Genomic DNA, 21,238 nt, shown 5'->3' with positions numbered 1-21,238 from the left:
ATATCAGCTGATTAATCGGTTTGGCTGATGTATAGGTCTATTACAAGCTGTTACTATAGCATCAAATTAACAACTGAAACGATGACCAATCAGCATCTAGAATGGGAAGAATCACTTTATAAAAAGTCCATACTATATGCTTTGTCAGACAAACTTCATTTAGAGAAATGAAAACATGGTTTTCTCACATTTAAGGAGTCCCACAGGACCATCAGGTGTTCTTTCTCAACATAGTTGGCTGAAGACTCAGCCATGTGGTCCAGAGCTTCTTTGATCGAGTCCCAAGGTAAATCAACATCCTGTCCGACTGCTGGGCCAAGCTTCTTCAACGCCACCGGAAGAGCCTGACAACAACAGTACTGTTATTCACCCGACAAGCCAAATGTTAATTGTGTGATGCGTTTGGTTTTCTGTGACATGATCTCACCGTAGAGGCACAGGAGTGGAACATGCCACGGACTCCTCGACACATCTCGAAGATCAGCTGACCGGCTCCTTTGGCCTTCTGAGGATGCTCTGACAGGTTGGAGAACACGAGTGTGAAGAGCATGTCATAATCTGTAACCTTTCGGACATGAGACAGAAGCATTAGCTTAAAACAGGACATGATCATACAGAGGACATAATGAAAACAATCCGAAAGGTTAAAGACTCACCTTTCTCATCAAAAAAGAGAAGCTCTCGGCAGCAAAGTTGCGGATGTGATCCTTCTTGTGCGCCAGAAGTTCACTGTAAAGACTGATTTAGAAAAAGTAACACTTTACAATAATGTTCCATTTGTTAACAACATTAGCATTTATTAATCTTTAATTTAAAAATGTACTAATACATTATTAAAATCAAAAGATGTATTTGTTAATATTTTTTAGTGGACGTCAGCTGACATGAACTAACAATAAACTTGTATTTTTATTAACTACTGATAACAAAGGTGAATGAATACTGTAATATTGTCTTGCTTATTGTTAGTTAAAGCATTAACTTAACTCTCACCCCCCCTTTTTGAGCATAGATGTGAAAAGCTTAAATAGTTGTAATTCATAAATGCTTTGGAATACAGACCTAAAGTTGGTCTCTTTTTAAAGAATTGCAAATTATTGCTGAAGTGAAAGAACTTGAATGAATGTGTAAAAAAAGTTTGTTTAATGCAAATCAAATGTACTTTACTAAACATTTTTTATTTAATACAAAATAAATATTTCACAAAATAATTTGCACTCTAAAATTGCAAGAAAATCAAAACCATATGTCTAATCAAGTGTTCCAAACTTGGAGTTGATATCACAAAAATTTGAAGAATTTGAAGCGCTATACCAAAAATATCCACCGGGTGACACCCACACTCCATTGAATTTTAATGCATTCTGACATTTCTGTCACAATATCACTCCTATCACAAAAAACAGTGGAACCCTGAGTCTCAGACCTTTCCAACAATATGTGTTTTGTCAAGGAATTACAAAAATAGTGCAGTAAATTTTGTAATACTTCCGCCCACTGAGGGAGGAGCCTAATAAAAGGTACCATTTTCATGGTAATGTAATTTCAAAACAGATTTCACAGGATGAATTTTGAGTGTTTAAGCTTTCAATGATACCCTAATTTATGACGATAACTAAAATATGTGATGGGGCAAAAAAATGTGCCAAAAGTCCTGAGACTGACAGTTAACAGGTTAAATGAGGGGTTCTCAACTCTGGCCCTCGAGATACACTTTCCTCCAACCTTGATCATACTCACTTGTAGGTTTCTAGTAATCCTGAAGACCTTGATTAGCATGTTCAAGTGTGTTTGCTCTAGGTTAGAGCTAAACTCTGCAGGACAGGGGACCTCGAGGGCCAGAGTTGAGTTAAAAACTAATTTTAACTAATGACACCTTCTTGTAAAGTGTTACTAATTACACATTATAATTCTATAAACTATGACTGAGAATCCAAACATCCAGCTGAGATCAAAAAGTCTGACACAGAATAATCTGGAATATAATTTACTAGGGTTTATTTCTACTACTCACCTGTATATCTTGTCCATATCTTTCACCATCAACCTCCACAGGTATTTGTACAGGTACGACAGACACGTGAAGGCCCATTCCAGCACCTCAGGGTCTTGTGTGTCCAGTATAGACGTGATGATGATGAAGAAATCAGAGAAGTGGGGGTAAAAGTCCATCTGGAGGTCCCGAGCCAGTTGAATTACAAGACTGAAAGCAAGTGTGGGGTTAGCATGGCTTTGTTGGTCTGTTTATTTTAAAGAAAGACTTGAGAGGAACTTACTCGAGAAGAGGCTGGTAAGCCATGTTGTTCTTCACGGACAGGTGGGTCTTCAGACTCTCCACAATGACATTTTGGTGAAACACCAGCATGTTGAAAGACTGACTCTTGCTTGACACTTCTCGAAAAAACATCACTGTAGAACAGATGATTAGTTTAATACTCAACGCAAATCACTTTAATGTCACTACACCATATACATGACACTACAGGATGTACAGCTCACACATTAAATTAACAGTATGTACAATATCCTCAAAATATACAGTGTATTTTGTCATTTTATATGGTTACTTACTGAAGTGTTCGGTCAAATTCAAGTCTTTCCATTTTATTAGGGCTTCATAAAAATAAGTTTCTACCTCCTGAGAAAATAAGCAGCAGAATTAATCAAAACCACATTAAATACTATAATGTTGCTAACAATAAGTTATGTTATCTGATATAAACAAGACTCATACCTCAGCATAACTTCCAGTCCTGTCAATGCGATGAATGACATCAATGTTTACTTTTGCGAGCCTTTCAGAAAACGTGGCAAACTGGAAAATAAAAGATATGGAGATATCATAACTGAGTGGAAACTTCCTCGCATTACACTAGGGGTATAATGAACTTTACAAATGAAAAGGTAATGATTACAGCACATACTTATATCGACCCAATTCAATATGTAAAATTCGTTTTGATATGTTTATGAAATAAAACATTTTAATGTTTGTCAGACGCATGAGCAGGAGTCTCCAGCATGCGTTGCTCAATAAACTTACGCGAAAAGTGTTTTCTGATTTATGAGATGGGGGCTTAGCTTTGAGCTTCATTTTGCTGTATTATGTCACGACCAAATACAAAAATTAAGAGTATTCCGTGGTTTAAAAAACAAGATGAGTTATCAATTGCTGTGAAATTGTTGATACACATGCCGTATCAGGGAATCGCCATCTTGAATGATGCATTATGGGTAAAAAGTAGACTTTTACTGTATTTCAAAAGAAAAGTCTTATTACGTTTAGAAGTGCATTAGGGAAGATCATGCCTTGTTTCATTTTTTATTTAATTTTTTACCAAAAAAAAAATTTGTTTTCTTCGTTTATACCAGGGGAGGGATGTTATTATTACAACTGAAACTAAAACTAAAACCATTAAAAAAAATATATACAAAACTTATTTTATTTCAGCTACTTGCCAAGGCAACATTTCCTGTTTTATTTAGTTTACCTTGATGTACTAAAAAAATTAAAACTAAAACTGAAATAAAAATGTATAAAAACTATAGAAAGACATTATTACAGTATTCATTCACCTTTGTTATCTGTAAAAAAAAAAAAAAAAAAAAAAACTTGACAAAAACCCAACAACATGTTTTAAACTTAAACTGAAATTAAAATGAAAATGGAAAATATAAACATAAAACTGAATATGATTTCAAAATATCAATAAAAACTATATCATCTCACTGATAGTCCTACTAAAATAACACTTGGTCTACCAAGGGTTTTCAGTTGAATGATGTATAATAATACAGAAATATATATCTAAATTATGAGATAAAAATATAAAAAATACCAAATATTTTATATATATATATATATATACATAGGTACCGAAGTTGTATTACTTTAACCTCTACATATACATACAAATATTATTAAGGTTAATAACATTAGGCTGCGTTTGTTGTAATAAATAGGGAGTCTCACACACAAGAATAAACACATTATCTAATTACTGAGAAAAAAAATCATTCCAGCCCAAATGCTGTAAGTAGGAATGAATATGATACGGGTGGGATGATGACAAGCATGCAGCTCCAGGAACAGTCACTCTCTCTGACTGACCGCACTGCAAAGAGGCTCCTCAGACTCTCATCTCTGACCTAATATCAAGAGATCCTGCTAAAGAAATTCAGACGTGCACCAAGATGTCAAGTGGACCCTCCTTCAGTGTGTGGGACTATGTGGTCTTCACCTTAATGCTGGTCGTCTCAGCAGGCATCGGGGTGTATTACGCCTTCGCCGGAGGAGGTCAGAGCAGCTCCGCAGACTTTCTGGTGGGCGGACGGAGTATGACGGCGGTACCGGTGGCCCTGTCCCTGACGGCCAGCTTCATGTCGGCCATCACCGTTCTGGGGACCCCGGTAGAGGTGTATCAGTACGGAGCAATCTTCATCCTCATCTGCTTTTCTTATGTTCTGATGGTGGCTGTTAGTTCTGAGATCTTCCTGCCAATCTTCTACAGACTGGGTATAACCAGCACCTATGAGGTGAGATGAGAGAAAACTGAACTGGAAGGAAAATTTGGCATAAACACCTTTTATTGCTGAATTCAGGGTTGTTATCGTTAACTAAAACTCAGATTAAAAACATTTATGTTAATTGAAATGGAGCTGGAAAAAAACCCTAAACTAAATGAAAATTAGAAATGTAAGAAACATAATTTAATAACAAAAGCACAATTGCTAAAAATTAAACTAAAATTAACACAAAAACAAAAAATATAACAATAAATGCTAAAATAACAACATTGCTGTTTGAAAATGGTAACGTTATTGAATATATTAAAGATAAAACATATATAATCAAGGTTATTATCATTAACTAACAAAACATTTCTGTTAATTGTAATAAAAATGAAATGTTGCACTGGTATTTAACTGAAAAAAGGTTAAGTTAAAGCACTAAAATTATGAACTGGAAATAAATAAAAACTTAAACTAACCAAAACTAAAATAAAACTATATTTTATAAATAAAATTAAAATAAATTTGAACCTAATTAAACCTATAATAAAATGACAAAAACATAATGGAATGACTAAAAACTAAAAATATTAAAATAAAAGCTCATTCAAAATAATATTAAAGCTGAAACAAAAACTAAACTAATACTGTTGCTGATCTAAAATAGTAACTTTATTTTATATAAAAAAGATAAAACATATTAATGATGTTAAAATGTGTCAATAATGCATTCATTCAGATGAAAAAGCAACTGCAATGTAACTAATTTCCCCTCTGTTTGCAGTATCTGGAGATGCGTTACAATAAAGTAATTCGACTTTTTGGGACAGTCCTGTTTATCATTCAGACTGTGAGTTTTTTCTTGCTATTATCAGTCTCACTAAATCATACAGTAAACTTAATGTAGTTTAGAATATTTTTCATCTCTTCTCAGGTACTTTACACTGGTCTGGTTATTTATGCTCCAGCATTGGCTTTAAACCAAGGTAAAACCATTATTTCTAAATATAAACAACATTTTGATAATCTAAAGAACCTTTTTCACTATAAACCTTTTGTGCAATTGAAATTATTCATGGAATCATAGATGCCAATAAAGAACCTTTATCTTTTAAGAGTGTAAAGTCAAACTGCATTATTTGTGGAGTGCATGGTGTAACAAGTACGCTTGATAATGTGCAGCACTCTATGGTCAAGTGAACTCTCTCCTCTCTCTCTTGTCTCAGTCACAGGAGTGGATCTCTGGGGTGCCGTCATGTCGACTGGAGTCGTCTGCACTCTCTACTGTTCATTAGTAAGTTAGTAAAAGAGAACTGCACGAATCTAAATAAACTGAGAATCATAATTTTTCGTTTTGTTCAAAATTATTGGTAGTATTTTTTAAACGGTTTAAATGAATGATTCAATGAATCGCTCATAAAGACTTCAATTGCTTCATTAATCAGCATTTTTTAATTGAATCTCTTGAATGAATGATTCAATGACAAGTTTTAAAGGTATAGAGGAGGATCTTTCCAAATTTTAGATAAGACCCGCCCTCTCCACTTTTTCAAAAGTTTAATTGATTCACCAGAATGATTGACAATTACGAGGACCAATAGTATAGGTTACCCACCAGGAAGTAAAACATCCTCCGCTATACCTTTAACAGTCAATCAATCAATCAATCAACATTTATTTGTATAGTACTTTAAAACAACCGTCAGGTATCCAAAGTGCTTCACATCATAGAAAAAATAAACATTATATCATACAATAAATACATATAACAGTAAAATAAAAAATAAAATAAAAAAAGTCACTTGTCGCCACCTACTGGTGTAACAATGTTATTGATACAATCTTTATTTGAAGTATCAAGTTACTTTCAAAAGGTATTTTAGTCAGAGTACGAATTAACCCACCATAATTGGGGGGTACTACTCCTTCACTTCTTCTATGACCATCATGGTCCACTACCATATCAATCCCCACCGTGATCGCCAAGTGCAACATGTGTTGTGCAACACATACAAGGTCTAAATATGCAACATTGACAAACTGATAATCAGAAGGCTATAGAATATCTCATTGTTATTATATATCCAAAAGAGAACTGGTTTGATCAACTCCCCAAAGTTAGAAGTTAAGTGCACTGAAATACCATTCTAATTACTAGTAAAAGTAATACCTTTACAAGAAGCCTATTGCCTATTTCAGAGTTTTTCCTGGCTTAAAATGAGGCGGAGGTGGTAAAATCCTAATAATGTAGGCTATTTTATTAATAATATAATTAAATGTTTATTTTTTTGTAGATCATCATATAGCCTAATGTGTTTCCCACATTATTTTGTTGGTGGAGCTTGGTATCTCTAGGGGGGTCCGGGGGCATACCCCCCCGGAAGAAAATTTTGTACATTTTAAAGATAAATTCATTAATCTGCTGCACTTTGAGTCCCCCGAATCCACTATTAAAAATAATTATTACATGGCTTGGCTGAATTCCAATGTAGAATGCGGTCTGTTATTTCTCGATAACAGACCGCTGCGAGCTATAACAGACCGTTGCCATGAAAAACAGCGCGTTGCTATGGACGCGGAACGGACTATTTTCTTTGGCGGAAGCAATACAATCGTTTTTAAAACTATAAACTCCTTTTTAAATCAATAATTTGTGTCAAATTAATTATTTATTTTGTTGGTAGCCATGTAATAAGCGGGATAATGTATAGAGAGGCGGTCGTTATAGCGAATAACAAGCCCTTCAGGCTGTCAAGACCCCTCCGCTACGCGTCGGGGTCTCGTTCAGCCTGTCGGGCTTGTTATTCGCTATAACGACCGCCTCTCTATACATTATCCCTTACATAATCCACCCGCAAACCGCCCATATTCTTTGATTTAGATATCTGCATCTGATCAGCACATTACAATTATTCAAATTCTCAGTGTTAAGCATGATAATATGTTACCACATATCACACTGAAGTAGGCTGATTTAAAATGAACATTTATTTAAAATTAAAGTTCTTCTTTTGGCAAAATTACATTTCCTTAATAGCCTAAACAGAGGCTTTACTTAAATTGTTTCATTACATCACTGTTTGAAAACACTCTTAACATTCTTAAATTTGATAAATATATTCAATTAAAATAATTAGACACTGTTACCAATAAAATTAAATAATTTTGATTGAAAAATTATAACTGTATTAAATTAGATTATTTTAAATATTTTTGAATATACAAATAAGGAATGTTGAAAAGAATGATACTTTATGAAACTAGCGTTTTGTCATTCAACGTTGACACTTGCTTGAGAAGTTGAAGTCGTTCTCTATCTCCGTCAAAGAGTATAGAGTACGCCTCCGGTTCCGGCGGGTCTGCCCTTCAGGAGGTAGTTCTCCCCGCCGGCCTTCGAGCACTGCATGCCGATGAGTGTCGCGACCACCGCGAACGAGCCGCACACCACAGCCGCGATCATCAGCGCGCGAGACGCCTGGATATAACCTGCGCGAGGCTTCTATGCTTCTAGCGCCACAGTGGTTAAAAATGGTACGGTCCACAATAGGGGCGTCTGAAATCGCTTTACATTAAAATGTTCCTACAGTGAAAATAGGAGTTGACTTGTATTGTAACTGTAATTATATTTTTTCACAATATCATAAAAATGATCTGACCCCCCCAAACCTGATATTTCTGTCCCTTTGGGGGGTACTAGGTCTTCATTAGGGGGTATAGTACCCCCCAGTACCCCCTGTAATTCGAACTATGATTTTAGTCTATTTTCACTTGAGAATATAGAAAAAATCCTTATCTATAATCCTTATTCACTTAACAAAAACAACTGGAAAAGTCACAGAGTCTTCAAATTTTGTTGTGGACAACTGGGGGCCTTGGAGTGAAAAAGGCTGAAATGAACTGTCATTTCATTTAACTGTCATAGAACTGTCTCTACCTTTGCAGGGCGGTCTGAAGGCGGTGGTGTGGACGGACGTGTTCCAGGTTGGCATCATGTTGGCTGGTCTTTTGGCTGTCATCGTCCAATCAGTGCTTCTGCAGGGCGGGATCTCCACTATCATCAGTGACTCTGCTCAGGGCGGCCGGCTTAACCTATGGGAGTAAGTTGTGACATGACTGACAGGTACAGAAATGCATAATTAAACTCTTTCTCATATTGTGTCCAACCCTCTCAGCTTCGATCCAAACCCTCTGAGGAGACACACATTCTGGAGCATCACAATAGGAGGGACGTTCCTCTGGACCAGCGTCTATGGCATCAATCAAGCTCAAGTACAGAGATACATATCATGCAAGTCCCTGTTCCATGCCAAAATGTGAGCATTGCACAAAAAATTATTCTCAGATTCACACTGAAAGGGATGCAATGTGTAACTGAACCCTTTTGTGTGTTTGTGTATGTGTGTTTTTGTCGACATCCAGGGCCTTATACATTAATTTAGTGTCTCTCTGGGCTATTTCACTATGCTCAGTATTTTGTGGCTTGTGTTTATACTCCGTTTATAAGAACTGTGATCCATGGACAGCAAATAAGGTGTCTGCACAAGACCAGGTACGCCACAAACCACATGCATCTCAAATGTAACAACATTATAATCTGTGCATGTTATTATTGATGCTATTACCAATCAATATGCAACATCAATGTCTCTCTCTATAATATACAATAAGCTTATGCCATACCTGGTGTTGGACATCCTGAGCGAATACCCTGGTCTGCCAGGACTGTTCGTGGCAGCAGCATATAGTGGCACTTTAAGGTTTGTTCTTTACAGATCACCTACAAAAAGTACTTTCATCATTATTTACTGACCCTCATGTCGTTCGAGACCCATATCCTTCTGTAGAAGACAAAAGAAGACATTTAGCAGAATGTCCAAGCAGCTCTTTGCGATATAATGAAAATATGGCTCAAAAAGGACAAAGTGCCATTAAACTATATCACTCAAGCTATTCTTCTAAAATGTTACAATAGTTTCGTTGTGAGGGAACAGAATGAAAATGAAAAAGTCATAATGAAAACACTCATCATTTGAGTTAACATGAACTAGCAACGAATACTTCCACAGCATTTATAAATTTTGGTTAAGGTTAATTTTAACAAGTTGTATCTGTTAACATTAATTAATGCACTGTGAACTAACATGAACAAGCAATAAAACATTTTTTTTTAAACCTATTGCCCATTGTTAGTTTATGTTAGCTATAATGCACACAATCTTTGTTTTACAGTGCATTGACTAATGTTAACAAATGAGACCTCACTGTAATGCAAGAATGAAAGGCATGTGGGTGAGTTCAGTGATATTTACTTTCAACGCCTATACCAAATGCTTCACATTAGCATTTCTTGAGCATGTATTATATTTATTCTCTACAGTACAGTCTCCTCCAGTGTAAATGCTTTGGCTGCGGTAACTATTACAGATCTGATGTGTCCGTACCTCAGTCTGTCAGAGAGACAGCTATCCTGGGCTTCAAAGGGCATGAGTGAGCAATTATATTCTTCATTTAGAGTTCATTAACAAATAATCAGTGATTCCAACTACTAAACTGGATGATGTTTCCTAATCACAGGTGTGTTTTATGGTGCCGTGTGCATTGGAATGGCTGGTCTTGCATCTTTGATGGGAGGGATGCTACAGGTGGGTTACTGATGAATTATGTGTGAAAATTACAGGGCAAATGATGGCATAACCCTAATTTGTCTGTTTGTCCCTCAACAGGCCACAATTAGTATTGTAGGAGTGATTGGCGGACCTCTACTTGGCCTCTTTTCTCTTGGTGTCCTGTTTTCATGCGCCAACACAAAGGTTATTATGGCTAGATTTTAACCCGATAAACGTCACCCCCCTTTTTTGAACGTAGATCTGAACTTGGCTTGGTTAGAATTTATGAAGTTTTGAAATACAGACCTAGGTTGTTCTCTTTTCAATGTGAAAAAAAAGTTATAGAAGTTTGTTTACTGTAGCAAATGTACTGAACTAAACATTTCTATTTCAAAATGTAAATGTTTTAATAATTTATTTGACTCTAAAATTGCTAGAAAATCCAAGCTATATGTCTAACCAAGTTGTGTTTCAAATTTGACGTTGAGCACGCTAAAAAGTATTAAAGTATAATTTCCATGGTAAAGCAATGTCCGAATGTTTAAGCATTTGAATGATACTAATTAATGGTGATTATTAAAATACGTGATGGGAAAAAACAGGTTTTATGAAGGTAAATTTAAGACTTCTTTAAGACCAAGTAAAGAACATTTCCCCCCGGTTTCACAGACAAAGCTTAAAGCTAGTCCCAGACTAAAATGCATGTTTGAGCGGTTTTAACTGAAAGCAATTTGCACTGGCATATCTTAAAATATGTCAGTGCCATTGTTTTGTCTCAAGATGCACACCAGTAATGTTTTTTTCAAGGCAATGTTTATAAGAAACCACTTTAATGTCCTGAACTAAGGCCTAAAACCTTTCTCCTCAGATATAAGACCTTTTAAGAACTTAATTTGTGTAAGGATGAATTTAGACTAAAGACCTTTGAAAGACCTAAAGAAACCCTGAAAAGCAATAAAAATCAGGCTAATGTGCATTTTCTTAATAAAATGCTAAAATATAGTGTTCATTACAATGGAAAGTGTCTGTTTTAGGGAGGTTTGGCAGGGCTGCTGTCTGGTTTGGCGCTGTCACTGTGGGTGTGCATTGGAGCACAGATATACCCTCCGCAACCAGAGAACAGCAGACCGTTGCCTCTGATGACACACGGCTGTAACTTCTCAATGGCACCAGAAGGCACTAACTGGACTGCAAACATGGACGACTTCCTAATGAAAGGGAAGAATCTACAAAGGTGGGTTGTGAAAATCATTAGAGCCAAAATCTATTGGCTGATATGTAACGAGATCCATTTCTCAACAGGCCTTTCCTGGCTGATAATTGGTACTCGCTCTCATACCTGTACTTCGGCCCATTGGGGACCGTGACAGTCATCGCCGTAGGGCTTGTTATCAGCATACTTTCGGGTATGAGACATTCCGACATGTGAAGCACTCTGCATAATGCTGTCATTGTTCAGAGTAACTGATGTTTTCTAAATTTGTGTCTCCAAGGGGGCAGACAGACGAAACTGCAGCCTGGACTCCTGCTATCAAAAGAGGACCTCACCTGCTACAAAGCCTACAATGTATTTAAAGAAAAAGTGAGTATACATTTTATTGTGTGTGTGTGTGTGTGTGTGTGTGTGTGTATATATGCATAAATTGACATATATACTCACATTATTCCCATAACTTTTTCCATTTTGAATTATTTGCACTAAAAGGTTTCCGGCAGTTCGGGCAAGCTTGACCTGGTGCGGGAGCTGGAGAAATCTTTTGGAAAAACCAACCTCGCTTTCTGTGATGTAGAGTTATCTACTCAAACACTTCCTTAAAACACCATTAAACTGAAAGGTCTTTAAATAAACATACATACTTATTAAGAAACATGTCACTTTCATTACAATAAAAAGCTAAATGTAACAAAGATGTAGTAATAGTGAAAAAGAAACGTTTATGTCCAAATCTGTTATAGTGCAACACATCAGATACAGATTTTCAAAAACTTTTGAGACACATATAGTCTGGCACTTGTGACAGAAAACATTATTGATTAATGCTCTGGTTCGTAATAGCGTTTCTTCATTGCTCTGTATTTCCTGAGGAAGTAAAGTGCCTCGAGTTCTTTGATCACAAATTCTCCACGGTCAATCAGCTTTTGTATTTTCTCAGGATCGGTGACGTCTTTGTTCTTCATGAAGGCGGCTTTAAGACGCTCCCTGAAGTATATAGTGCCTTTTGGATATTCCCGTCCAAGATACAAAAGCTGCAGAAAAACAAATGAATAACCAAAGCAATATAGTCATTATTACAATTTTACACATCTTGTGACTCTGCTGCCATGCAAAGTTGTGTCTAAAAAAGATGACATTAAGTACCAATATTTCATAAAGATCAGTTGTTACAAGAAAGCAGAAGGAAACTGTCAGAAGATGATACTTACATTTTTGTACAATCTGATCACCTCTCCTCTCAGTGGATTAGTCATTTTAACTTCTCTCTCTTGGTCCTGAGAATAAACCTAAAACAGACGAAGAACAAACAATAATACACAACAATATATTATATCCAATAGCAGCATGCAACACACAATTACACACAAGAATGTGGACTGAAATTCCCCTTGCAGTCTATGCATTTATATTGTACGGTTATGGTAGGTTATACGTTAATAGGGTACTAAATGCCGACGTACTGAGGGGAAAACATAATGTTCAGTTGGGTAAGTTTTTCTGTAAGAAATAGGCTGCTTTATTACAGTGTTTGCTCACCTACAAGACCATGACAGAGGTGTTTGCCAGGACGTGCGGGGGAAATGCCATGACATGGATGCTTTTCAAAATAATTCTGGAGGACCCTGGAAGCGCGATGTCTGCTTCTCAAAATAAAAGCCAGGTCGCATTTTTCAAAATAAAAGTCATTTAACTCGAAATTATTTTTATTCCATGTTTTTATGTCTTCAGCAATAATTTGAGATCACAGGCAACATTATTTCAAAATATATTTTTATTGAACAATATCCATAAACACCACAATATAATCACTTCCAAAATAGCTTAATCAGATCCAAAAATACTGTCCTACATAAACCCCAATCAACATGAGATTATACTTTTCTTACACACCTCTCTTCATATAATAATAATACACAAAATATAAATAGACTTTGGTCCTATTCTTGGAATATTCAGTACTGCCGTGTTCCTAACGGTTATCCAGATGAATCGCAGCTCTTCTTCCTGTACAGAAGCAAGTAGGCCGTGCTGTATCTAGAACGGTATACAAAATTATAATCAAAAACTGATGTTGCAAAGTGAATAAAGTAATAATTATTTAGCAGATCTGTGTTTTTGTTGTTCCCTTTTGCACACAAGTGTCTGTGACAAGATGACTAGTAGGCTATATAGGTCAAGAATTACCCTTTATATGTGTTCTGCACGTCTGCCCAGGTGGCCTGAGACAAATGAATGAAAATAATTACTACACCAAAATACATATCAATAAATAATTACTACACCAAAATACATATCAATACAATCTAGTTCAGATTCTTCTGTTTCTCGTCGGTCTCTATCTCTTACTGGTTGCACGCAACTGTCATCAGCATAGTACCACGTCTGGTCCTGAGTTGGGCTGATGAAAGCAGTGTAGTGTCCAGACATAGCAGATCCTATATGAACTATTACTGCATAGAGACTGTAATGCTCATCAGCCCTGGGAGAATCATTCGCAACCTAAAACAAGGATACAACAATTTAAGAATATATACAATTATTATTATGACTATTAATCTTTACAAAATATATACTACACATGCATTTTCCGATTGTCCTGCAGCAAAAATGCCTGTGTTAAAATGATCAGGGAAGGTGACTTTGCTGTGGAGTTTCCTGGTGAAGCCACGATCGTTTCTGAATCTTTTCAAGTGGACACACAGGATCAGAGGCAATGAGACGAGTTTCAGTCCCTACATGTCAAAAAAAAAAAAAAAAAAAAAAACAGAAAATATAACAATTAACTCAAAAGAGTCATGCATTGTTTCGTGTGCTGAAATAAATTTAAAATCTGGTAGCACTTTATCGTTCATATGTACTTATTGGGAATTGCAATAACTGGGTAATAACTTGGTACTAACCCTGAACCAAACATAACCTTAACCCATTACCTTGTATTACCTAATACTTTCTAAGTACATGTAAGTACATGTAAGTGCACGCACTGTAAAATAAAGTACAACCTAAAGTCTTACTTGAAATTGCCATATTACCGCATAAAACAATCAGGAAATATACATTTATTTTGCTATTATGGAATATTACATAATTTATTGTAAATGATTCATGTTCATTCATAATCTTTAATCAGAATAACTTCCCCTCCCTCTTGCATCTCTACTCTTCTCTGATGATGTGTTTAATGGCGTGAGGGCGTGACAACCTGTCAATCACATGAGACTGACCAATAGCAAACCACTACCATCCAAACAGTTAGTGGACAAGATCCAGTCCTGCCCTATATTTTTTTCTTGTTCGAGAAGTTGTTTCACTTGGATATACTGTATATCAGAATAGAGAAGAAAAGACTATTGCAACTTCCGTTACCTGCTAACATAAAACATTTCTAAACTGTCAAAAATGTACATTACGAAATATTATACAGTTTGATAATGACAAAAAAAAATAAACTAAAAGCACACACATGAGTGGACGGCTGCTTCTGTTCACACTGGTTACAGTAGTGCTCCTCACCATTCTCCAGGTTTTGAAGCTGGAAATAAGAGTTTATGCAGCGCTCCTGAAGAACATAAGAACAATGGTATTACTGATATACTGACAAAACATAATTGATGAATGTTTAACTTGTTTACCAGGGTGTTTTCACTTTCGCGGATCGCCAAAGGAAGGCTGAAAAGAGAGCTGGGTTCTCGTTGAATGAATGAGCATTTTGAACACTGCACCTGTGTCTCCACCTTTATCTCATAGAGACTGCGGATTTCCTGAGCCTGAAAGGATGAAGACATTAACATATAGAATTGAATATTCTCATTTACACAGTTCACACTAAACAACATATGTGCACCTCATTTTTAATGCAAACCCACCAAGCAAAGATCAGTAATCTGTTTCTGGATGAGATTGAGGATAATGTGGAATATTTCATCCGCATCCTGTTGAGTGCCTCCTACAGCACAAAACAGAATACACTCAGAATGACACTTATTTTCATAAGTACAATTTTAGGGTGATATGATGCATACGTCGTATGGCGTGACGGTAGAGGCTGTCCAGGAAGACTCTGTGCGGAGCAGGATGTGATTTATCCCTCATGGCTAGCAGGGCATTCTTTAACTGCTGTGGGACGTTACTCTGTTCAATCCCATCAGATGGATACCACCTTTAAATGACAGGCATTTTTTTTTTTAAATGATTTAGCATGTCTTAGTATGGCTAGTTTTCAAGTGTGCAGCATAATCAATCAATAATGGAGCTTTACTTGTTCAGTATGTCCAGTAGTTCAGTGGTGACAGAGAAGGACTGAAGCAGAGAATTAACACAACAGGACAGACTGTAGTTCAAAAGGCCCCTCACTTCTGAAACAACAAATCATATTTAAGATCATTTTGTTCCAGCATTAGTTTCTGCAGTGCATATAACTTACTTAAAAACAAATGGTTCAGGAGACTGAATTACAGTTCTAAGCAGTGACGTGCGGTGATGTCTTAAAGAGGCTAGGCACTGAGTTATGAAAGCCAGATTACCTGATTTATTGTTTAGGCTAATAATACATAATAACAGTAAACGTTACACACAAGCGCGGCATATCAAGAAATGTACAAATCAGGATGTATCTCTCTCTCTCTCTGTCACACACACACACGTCTCACACACACACACACACACACACACACACACACGCACGTCACACACACACAAGCGCAGCACACAGGCACACACCGGTAACAGTAGTTTATGTCCACTCCAGCATTAGAATGCAACCATTATTAATCCTTATTGTTGCACAACGGCCAAAAGTAAAAGTAAAATCACACACTGCTCAATTGAATATGAAGGCAAATGGCTTGAATTAATTCAACCATATTTATCAATTCAATATTAAGCCCAAAATAGTTTTTGACTCACCAATCGGTAGATTATTTGTAGCCTACATAAAATTCATCCGCCGCCCTTTCCTCGTGAAGACGTCGATCACAGCTTTGTAAAACTCGTCTTTACGGGCCTTCAGTTTGCAAAGTCTCTGGTTCTCAATTTAAAACATTAAACTCTGTGATGACGGCCTTTTAACTCCGGTGCTGTCATTTTGGCTTTGAATTTGGCGCGGGGATTAGGCATGTAGGCTAGCTGTGGTGTAACGTTAATGACGTTAGCTGCGCAAATGTCCAGTAATATCTCGATTTTAATTGGTCCATGTCTGATATGTTACGGAGATGTTACGGGCATACCATATTTACGTCCAAAGGCACAGCAGAGTTGTGCTTTTTTACGTACATGTTAAAGAATACAGGATCGAAGTGCGCATGCGCAACATGGGTTTTTCGCTTGCCGTCTGCAATGAATGGACAGTAAAAGCACTGCTTATTCTACGATTTGTTTTTTATTTGATTATGCGTAACTGCTACATTTGTCATCATAACACACATATTGCATATATAAATCACAAGAATAAACAGTAAAAATACAAATACAAGTTTATTATTTAATAAACAATTTTATTTTTGAATTTTGGCAGGGTAGGCAGTGCCTAGTTTGCCTACCCAGACCGCACGTCACTGGTTCTAAGAACACTTAAAGGGTTAGTTCACTCATCATTTATTCACCCAAGTTGTTCCAAACCTGTATGAATTTCTTTCTTCTGCTGAACACAAAAGAAGATCATTTGAACTTTGAAGAATGTCAGTAACCAAACAGTTGCTGGGCCTTTACTTTAGTAGGAAAAAAATACTATGGATGTCAATGAGGCCCAGCTGTTTCTTTAAATATTCTTTAAAATATCTTCTTTTGTGTTCAGCAGAAGAAAGAAATTCATACAGGTTTGGAACATCTTGAGGGTAAATAAATTACGACAGATTTTAATGTTAGTGTGAACTATCCCTTTAAAAGAAAACCCTATTCGCGTTTTTAACAGCAAAACCGGCACTTCGTTAACCATTATATGTAATGAAAAAGCAAATTAAATTCCAAATCTCTTTTGAGTGTGGTTTAATGCGAGTTTGCTGTTAGCTCTGCTGACTTACCATAATCCCTGGAATAGCTGTATGATGAGGAGCGGCTGTATAGTCGATGAGCCATTTTACTCCAGAACTCTCCCATTCACAGACGTAAACAGTGTGACAGCTTCTCAGTGGTGGACACAGTTAGCGTTAAACTGCGCATTAGTTTATTTAACTAAATTGAACTAAGCTTAGGCAATATTTACCTTCCTCAAGATACTTCAGCTCCCGGTTTACTCGTAGCATATAGTCGAGTTTCAGACATAAACGACTGAGTTTACTTTCAGTTTCAATTCACGCGTCAGTTTCTGTCACAGTACGAAACTAACACGTTTAGAATACATGATTAGGCAACATTTTAAAACAACTTTTGTTAACAGATTACAATAAGGTCTTAAGGTCTACATTAGTTAATGTTAGTTAGCTAACAATAAATAACGAACTATATATACGTCACAGTATTTATTCGTTTAGTTCACGCTAGTTCATAAAAATACAATTGTTATTTCATGTCAGCTAATTTTTAAATAATATTAACAGATGCAAACTTTGATTTTAATATATTAGTAATGTTTACATTTATATTAACTAAGGTTAATAAATGCTTTAGAATTATTTTCATTGCTAGTTCATGTCAATGTAGTTAACTAAAGTGAACAAATGGAACCTCATTGGTCACTTGTTGTTAACCAACTTTTATTTTATTATTAACAAACATTAATCACTATTACATTTTCAAAATCAATATCAGGAAATTCTAATACACATTTTTAGATATAGGCTATTTATAGTTTAATATACATAAACCTCTTATTCTTAATTAAATAAAATAACATTTCAAAAGTACATATTAATCAACTTTTAATTAACAGTTTCTTAAGTCTTAACCGTGACTATATATTCACTAAAGTTGCATGTACAAATACAGATGCACAGGAACTCATATATTCACATATACATTTTATTATATAATTAAATTACATGTGATCTGCATTAAATATTTATCTTAAGGCTATCAGCACTATCTTTGATATAATTCTTTGATTTATCTATAATATAACTATATTCACCAAAAAATTGAGCAAACACAGGGGATCTATAAAGTATTACAATTTTGGATGGCAACATTTCAACGGTTCAACTCCAGTAACTCTAACTTCTGTTGTTGGCTCTGTAATAAGGTCCAAACATGGTGTTCCACGTCTGCTGTAGGAGTCTATGCAGCCGGAGCAACCATGGGAAAGCTGAGGGAAGAGCTGAGAGCAGAGCATTATTTCAGATCAGTCAATATCAGAGTAATTATTAAGAATGCACTGCATAAAGAGAGGACTCTTACCTGGGTCTATACGGACAAGAAGAAGATACAGCAACATTAAAGCCAGAAAAACTCTTTGCAGAGAGATGGATCTAATTCTCACACTGGCTACTGAGAGACCTCTGTATAACAGCCTCATTATAGAGTTCAGTCGCTGGTTTGATCTCTCTGTCAATAACACATTGTTGAATCCATTATTTGCAAGAATATTCTACAATAAAAATGAAATTAAATATACTGCAAAGAATTTGTTAGATAGATATATAGCATTTTGACTCCAAAATAAATAAATAAATGTAAATCACCTTTTTCTGAAGCACTAGTTGTTGCCACCACTGCTACAGATTCAGGAATTGAATTGGACGATGCTCCATTTTTCTCATTGTGAATGTCTACTAAACTACAGACTGCTTGTCTCTGTTCATCACTGAATGCCACCCGACCCACATCGCTCTCCAGCATTTCCAGAGCTTCAGTCGTGTGACCCATCGGAACCAGTATGTGGAGAAAATACAGCTCAGCCACAGTGCTGAAGCCTGACTGGGTCATGTTACCAGAGCAGTGCAGCCAATCACAGACCGCATCCTTCATTACAGCCTGTTCACCCACTTTCACATAGAGCAGAATGCTGTGAAACACAGTTAATCTACATTAGGAGTTATCTTGTGGTACTTCACCCACATTCAAACTGCTATTTAATGTTATTTGTGAGATTAAATGGCAGAATCTTCTTACCACATTTGAATAATCTTGGCAGGAATTTTCTCTGTTTCTCCATATTGCTGCAAAACCCATGACAGAACTCCACGCCACTGATTGAGCTCAGCCAGTGCTTGAATCCCCACTATTGTCAAAGCTGCTTTCAGCTCTGCATACTTGAAGCTGTGGAGACAAAAATGTAGTATGAGATTAAAGATGGTAAATTAATGAATCATCATAGTGTTAATAGCTGTTAACAGTCAGTTTAACTCCCCAGCAGACAGCAGTGCTGGGTATGTAATCATATTCCAAAAAGTACTTGTAATTAGATTATATTACATCTTAAAACATTAGTATCTAATCAACTCCTGGCAAACACATTAATTATTATTTGAATAATCACTCAGTGAGTAATTTAACCATGCATTACTGTCTTTTGTCTTTCAAACACACACAAAAAAATACACAAATTCACATTTCATATTTACATGAAATGCAGGGATTCCCCAATTTTTTTGTCAGCTGAACCTCTTATTAAGCTAACCTAATACATTTACATGAATTACCCCCTGATATTTTAAATTAATAAGTTAGGTCAATAATAAAATCAAGTTCACGGTTCTCTGATATCGGTTAATGGTCTCATGACAAACAGGTAAACCAAAAAAGCAAGTGTTTGTAAGTGTTTTATTTTGCCCCCTGCAGTTCCATCATGAACCCAGTCTGGGAACCCTTGAAGGAATGTAATATTTAATGCACTTAATTTTTTTGATAACAAAGAATGGAAAATATTTTCTTTCTCTTTGTATTTTTAAACCAATATGGTAGGCTACAAGCTTCTCTTACTCAAAATGAATGTGATAAGGTCAAAAGTAAGTTAAAAGTCTTAAATGTGTAATGTAATGGATTACTAACAACAATTTTTGTTTTGTAATGTTCATTTTGGAATCAGAAACTATCTACAATTTGTAACAATCTACCCAGTACTGCTCACCAGTTTTCCTCCTGTTCTGCAGAAGAGCCCAAACTCTCAAGCCCTTTTTCGCATGTGTACAGAGCAGCCTGAAAGTCTTTCTTTACCATTAAATATTCAACGGCAGCGTCCACCGGAGACGCAAAAGGACACGCGGGTGGGCTGACCAGCCGAACCGAGGCCGAACCACGACCGCCCGCCAGAGACACGGACGAACTGCTCCTCATAACGGACTGCTGTTGAGCTTTTAGTGCATTACAGACTTAATATCGAAGAAATAATTTGAAATAATCCAATCTCAACCCTCAATGCCATTAATTCATTTAAATACTACACGTGGATCATATCCAGTCTGTAAACAAAAACAGTTACACAGCGCCACTTCCGCAATGGAGGACTGGGAAAATGCCCGTCAAATTAAAAGTTACAAAAGTTAAAAGTCGACAAAAACCAAAACCGAAATAATAATAATAATAATAGCGAATAAAAAAATTATAATAATAATAAACGATTTTTAACAAAATACATGAAATCTATCTTTTAATTCAAGTTATTATGGCATGGGTATTTTAAAATTATTTTAATATATTCCAGGAGGTTCACATATGTTATGTCTGAAATTATCCGTTTTTAAGGCATGGCTCCTTTACGTCTTATCAGTTAACGGCCACTGTTATGATTGGCTATAGGAAACAGTATGAACACACCCACTTGCTATTGCACGCGAGTGTTTTGAAAATATCCATATTAATCCATAATTTAAAGATAAAGCATTATTAAATCATTTACTTACGGTTTGTGATGCAGCTGCTGTCAGATCCAATAGTTTCATCTTTCTTTTCAAATTCTCCATTACACTGTGCCTCGTTTACAAAACAAAATGCTCGCGCAATCCAAGAAGCCATTAAAATAAACCATCCACTT

At 36.0% G+C, this 21,238-nt stretch overlaps 5 protein-coding genes across 10 annotated transcripts in view; 1 reads left to right on the top strand and 4 right to left on the bottom strand.

Annotated features, from left to right (window-relative positions):
- The window catches only part of utp20 (UTP20 small subunit processome component), a 31,747-nt gene extending 27,341 nt beyond the window's left edge, over window positions 1-4,406 (bottom strand). The window contains exons 1-8 of one of the 2 annotated variants that reach the window (XM_081363890.1): window positions 4,242-4,406; window positions 2,735-2,815; window positions 2,572-2,638; window positions 2,277-2,409; window positions 2,015-2,203; window positions 657-738; window positions 428-565; window positions 189-344 (exon numbers count right to left, since the gene is read on the bottom strand). In XM_081363890.1, coding sequence (XP_081220016.1) covers window positions 189-344; window positions 428-565; window positions 657-738; window positions 2,015-2,203; window positions 2,277-2,409; window positions 2,572-2,638; window positions 2,735-2,815; window positions 4,242-4,268 — 873 coding nt within the window. In that variant the 5' untranslated portion in view covers window positions 4,269-4,406. Of the gene's footprint in view, window positions 1-188; window positions 345-427; window positions 566-656; window positions 739-2,014; window positions 2,204-2,276; window positions 2,410-2,571; window positions 2,639-2,734; window positions 2,816-3,043; window positions 3,226-4,241 lie in introns of those variants that run through there. The other variant, XM_081363889.1, reaches the window with a different exon arrangement.
- A 4,048-nt stretch (window positions 4,407-8,454) lies between these two features.
- slc5a8 (solute carrier family 5 member 8) lies at window positions 8,455-11,889 on the top strand. The gene is made up of 10 exons (XM_081363892.1): window positions 8,455-8,609; window positions 8,685-8,825; window positions 8,932-9,061; window positions 9,181-9,269; window positions 9,890-9,999; window positions 10,087-10,154; window positions 10,236-10,322; window positions 11,153-11,352; window positions 11,421-11,524; window positions 11,612-11,889. The coding sequence occupies exons 1-10, from the start codon at window positions 8,503-8,505 to the stop codon at window positions 11,758-11,760; spliced, it is 1,185 nt and encodes a 394-aa protein (XP_081220018.1). The 5' UTR covers window positions 8,455-8,502; the 3' UTR covers window positions 11,761-11,889.
- A 141-nt stretch (window positions 11,890-12,030) lies between these two features.
- lyrm5a (LYR motif containing 5a) lies at window positions 12,031-12,945 on the bottom strand. The gene is made up of 3 exons (XM_081363915.1): window positions 12,871-12,945; window positions 12,543-12,620; window positions 12,031-12,365 (listed from the first exon to the last, which is right to left on the bottom strand). The coding sequence occupies exons 2-3, from the start codon at window positions 12,585-12,587 to the stop codon at window positions 12,153-12,155; spliced, it is 258 nt and encodes an 85-aa protein (XP_081220041.1). The 5' UTR covers window positions 12,588-12,620; window positions 12,871-12,945; the 3' UTR covers window positions 12,031-12,152.
- A 148-nt stretch (window positions 12,946-13,093) lies between these two features.
- usp18 (ubiquitin specific peptidase 18) lies at window positions 13,094-17,637 on the bottom strand. 5 transcript variants are annotated; one of them, XM_081363215.1, is made up of 11 exons: window positions 17,534-17,606; window positions 17,352-17,451; window positions 15,593-15,686; window positions 15,357-15,493; window positions 15,201-15,280; window positions 14,967-15,101; window positions 14,798-14,893; window positions 13,917-14,066; window positions 13,681-13,833; window positions 13,519-13,553; window positions 13,094-13,368 (listed from the first exon to the last, which is right to left on the bottom strand). In XM_081363215.1, exons 2-11 carry the CDS (start codon window positions 17,425-17,427, stop codon window positions 13,311-13,313), a joined length of 1,014 nt encoding a protein of 337 aa, XP_081219341.1. In that variant the 5' UTR covers window positions 17,428-17,451; window positions 17,534-17,606; the 3' UTR covers window positions 13,094-13,310. The 5 variants fall into 5 exon arrangements, with proteins under 5 accessions (XP_081219341.1, XP_081219339.1, XP_081219340.1 ...); XM_081363213.1 differs by having other exon boundaries at window positions 15,593-15,689; window positions 17,534-17,600; XM_081363214.1 differs by having other exon boundaries at window positions 17,352-17,637.
- A 139-nt stretch (window positions 17,638-17,776) lies between these two features.
- On the bottom strand, window positions 17,777-20,942 carry pex26 (peroxisomal biogenesis factor 26). Its single transcript, XM_081362669.1, has 5 exons — window positions 20,336-20,942; window positions 19,378-19,524; window positions 18,948-19,270; window positions 18,664-18,810; window positions 17,777-18,583 (listed from the first exon to the last, which is right to left on the bottom strand). Exons 1-5 carry the CDS (start codon window positions 20,539-20,541, stop codon window positions 18,480-18,482), a joined length of 927 nt encoding a protein of 308 aa, XP_081218795.1. The 5' UTR covers window positions 20,542-20,942; the 3' UTR covers window positions 17,777-18,479.
- Window positions 20,943-21,238: the final 296 nt, after the last annotated feature.

This window comes from Scardinius erythrophthalmus, assembly GCF_964197995.2.
Source record: "Scardinius erythrophthalmus genome assembly, chromosome: 4".
NCBI lineage: Eukaryota > Metazoa > Chordata > Actinopteri > Cypriniformes > Leuciscidae > Scardinius > Scardinius erythrophthalmus.
Note: the sequence above shows the minus strand (reverse complement) of the source record. Positions and strands in the feature narration are given on the sequence as shown.

Excerpts from the sequence above, each read along its gene's own strand:
- pex26 (XM_081362669.1), bottom strand. The coding sequence starts at position 20,541 with ATGAGGAGCAGTTCGTCCGTGTCTCTGGCGGGCGGTCGTGGTTCGGCC. Across the intron at positions 19,525-20,335 it reads GCAGAACAGGAGGAAAACTG|CTTCAAGTATGCAGAGCTGA; the intron begins GTGAGCAGTACT and ends TTGTCTCCACAG. Across the intron at positions 18,584-18,663 it reads TCTTGTCCGTATAGACCCAG|CTCTTCCCTCAGCTTTCCCA; the intron begins GTAAGAGTCCTC and ends CTCTGCTCTCAG.
- usp18 (XM_081363213.1), bottom strand. The coding sequence starts at position 17,427 with ATGGGAGAGTTCTGGAGTAAAATGGCTCATCGACTATACAGCCGCTCC. Across the intron at positions 15,281-15,356 it reads CTACCGTCACGCCATACGAC|GAGGCACTCAACAGGATGCG; the intron begins GTATGCATCATA and ends TTTGTGCTGTAG. Across the intron at positions 13,554-13,680 it reads ATGACAGTTGCGTGCAACCA|GCCACCTGGGCAGACGTGCA; the intron begins GTAAGAGATAGA and ends CATTTGTCTCAG.
- slc5a8 (XM_081363892.1), top strand. The coding sequence starts at position 8,503 with ATGTTGGCTGGTCTTTTGGCTGTCATCGTCCAATCAGTGCTTCTGCAG. Across the intron at positions 8,610-8,684 it reads GGCCGGCTTAACCTATGGGA|CTTCGATCCAAACCCTCTGA; the intron begins GTAAGTTGTGAC and ends CAACCCTCTCAG. Across the intron at positions 10,155-10,235 it reads TGATGGGAGGGATGCTACAG|GCCACAATTAGTATTGTAGG; the intron begins GTGGGTTACTGA and ends GTCCCTCAACAG.
- lyrm5a (XM_081363915.1), bottom strand. The coding sequence starts at position 12,587 with ATGACTAATCCACTGAGAGGAGAGGTGATCAGATTGTACAAAAAT. Across the intron at positions 12,366-12,542 it reads TGATCAGATTGTACAAAAAT|CTTTTGTATCTTGGACGGGA; the intron begins GTAAGTATCATC and ends GTTTTTCTGCAG.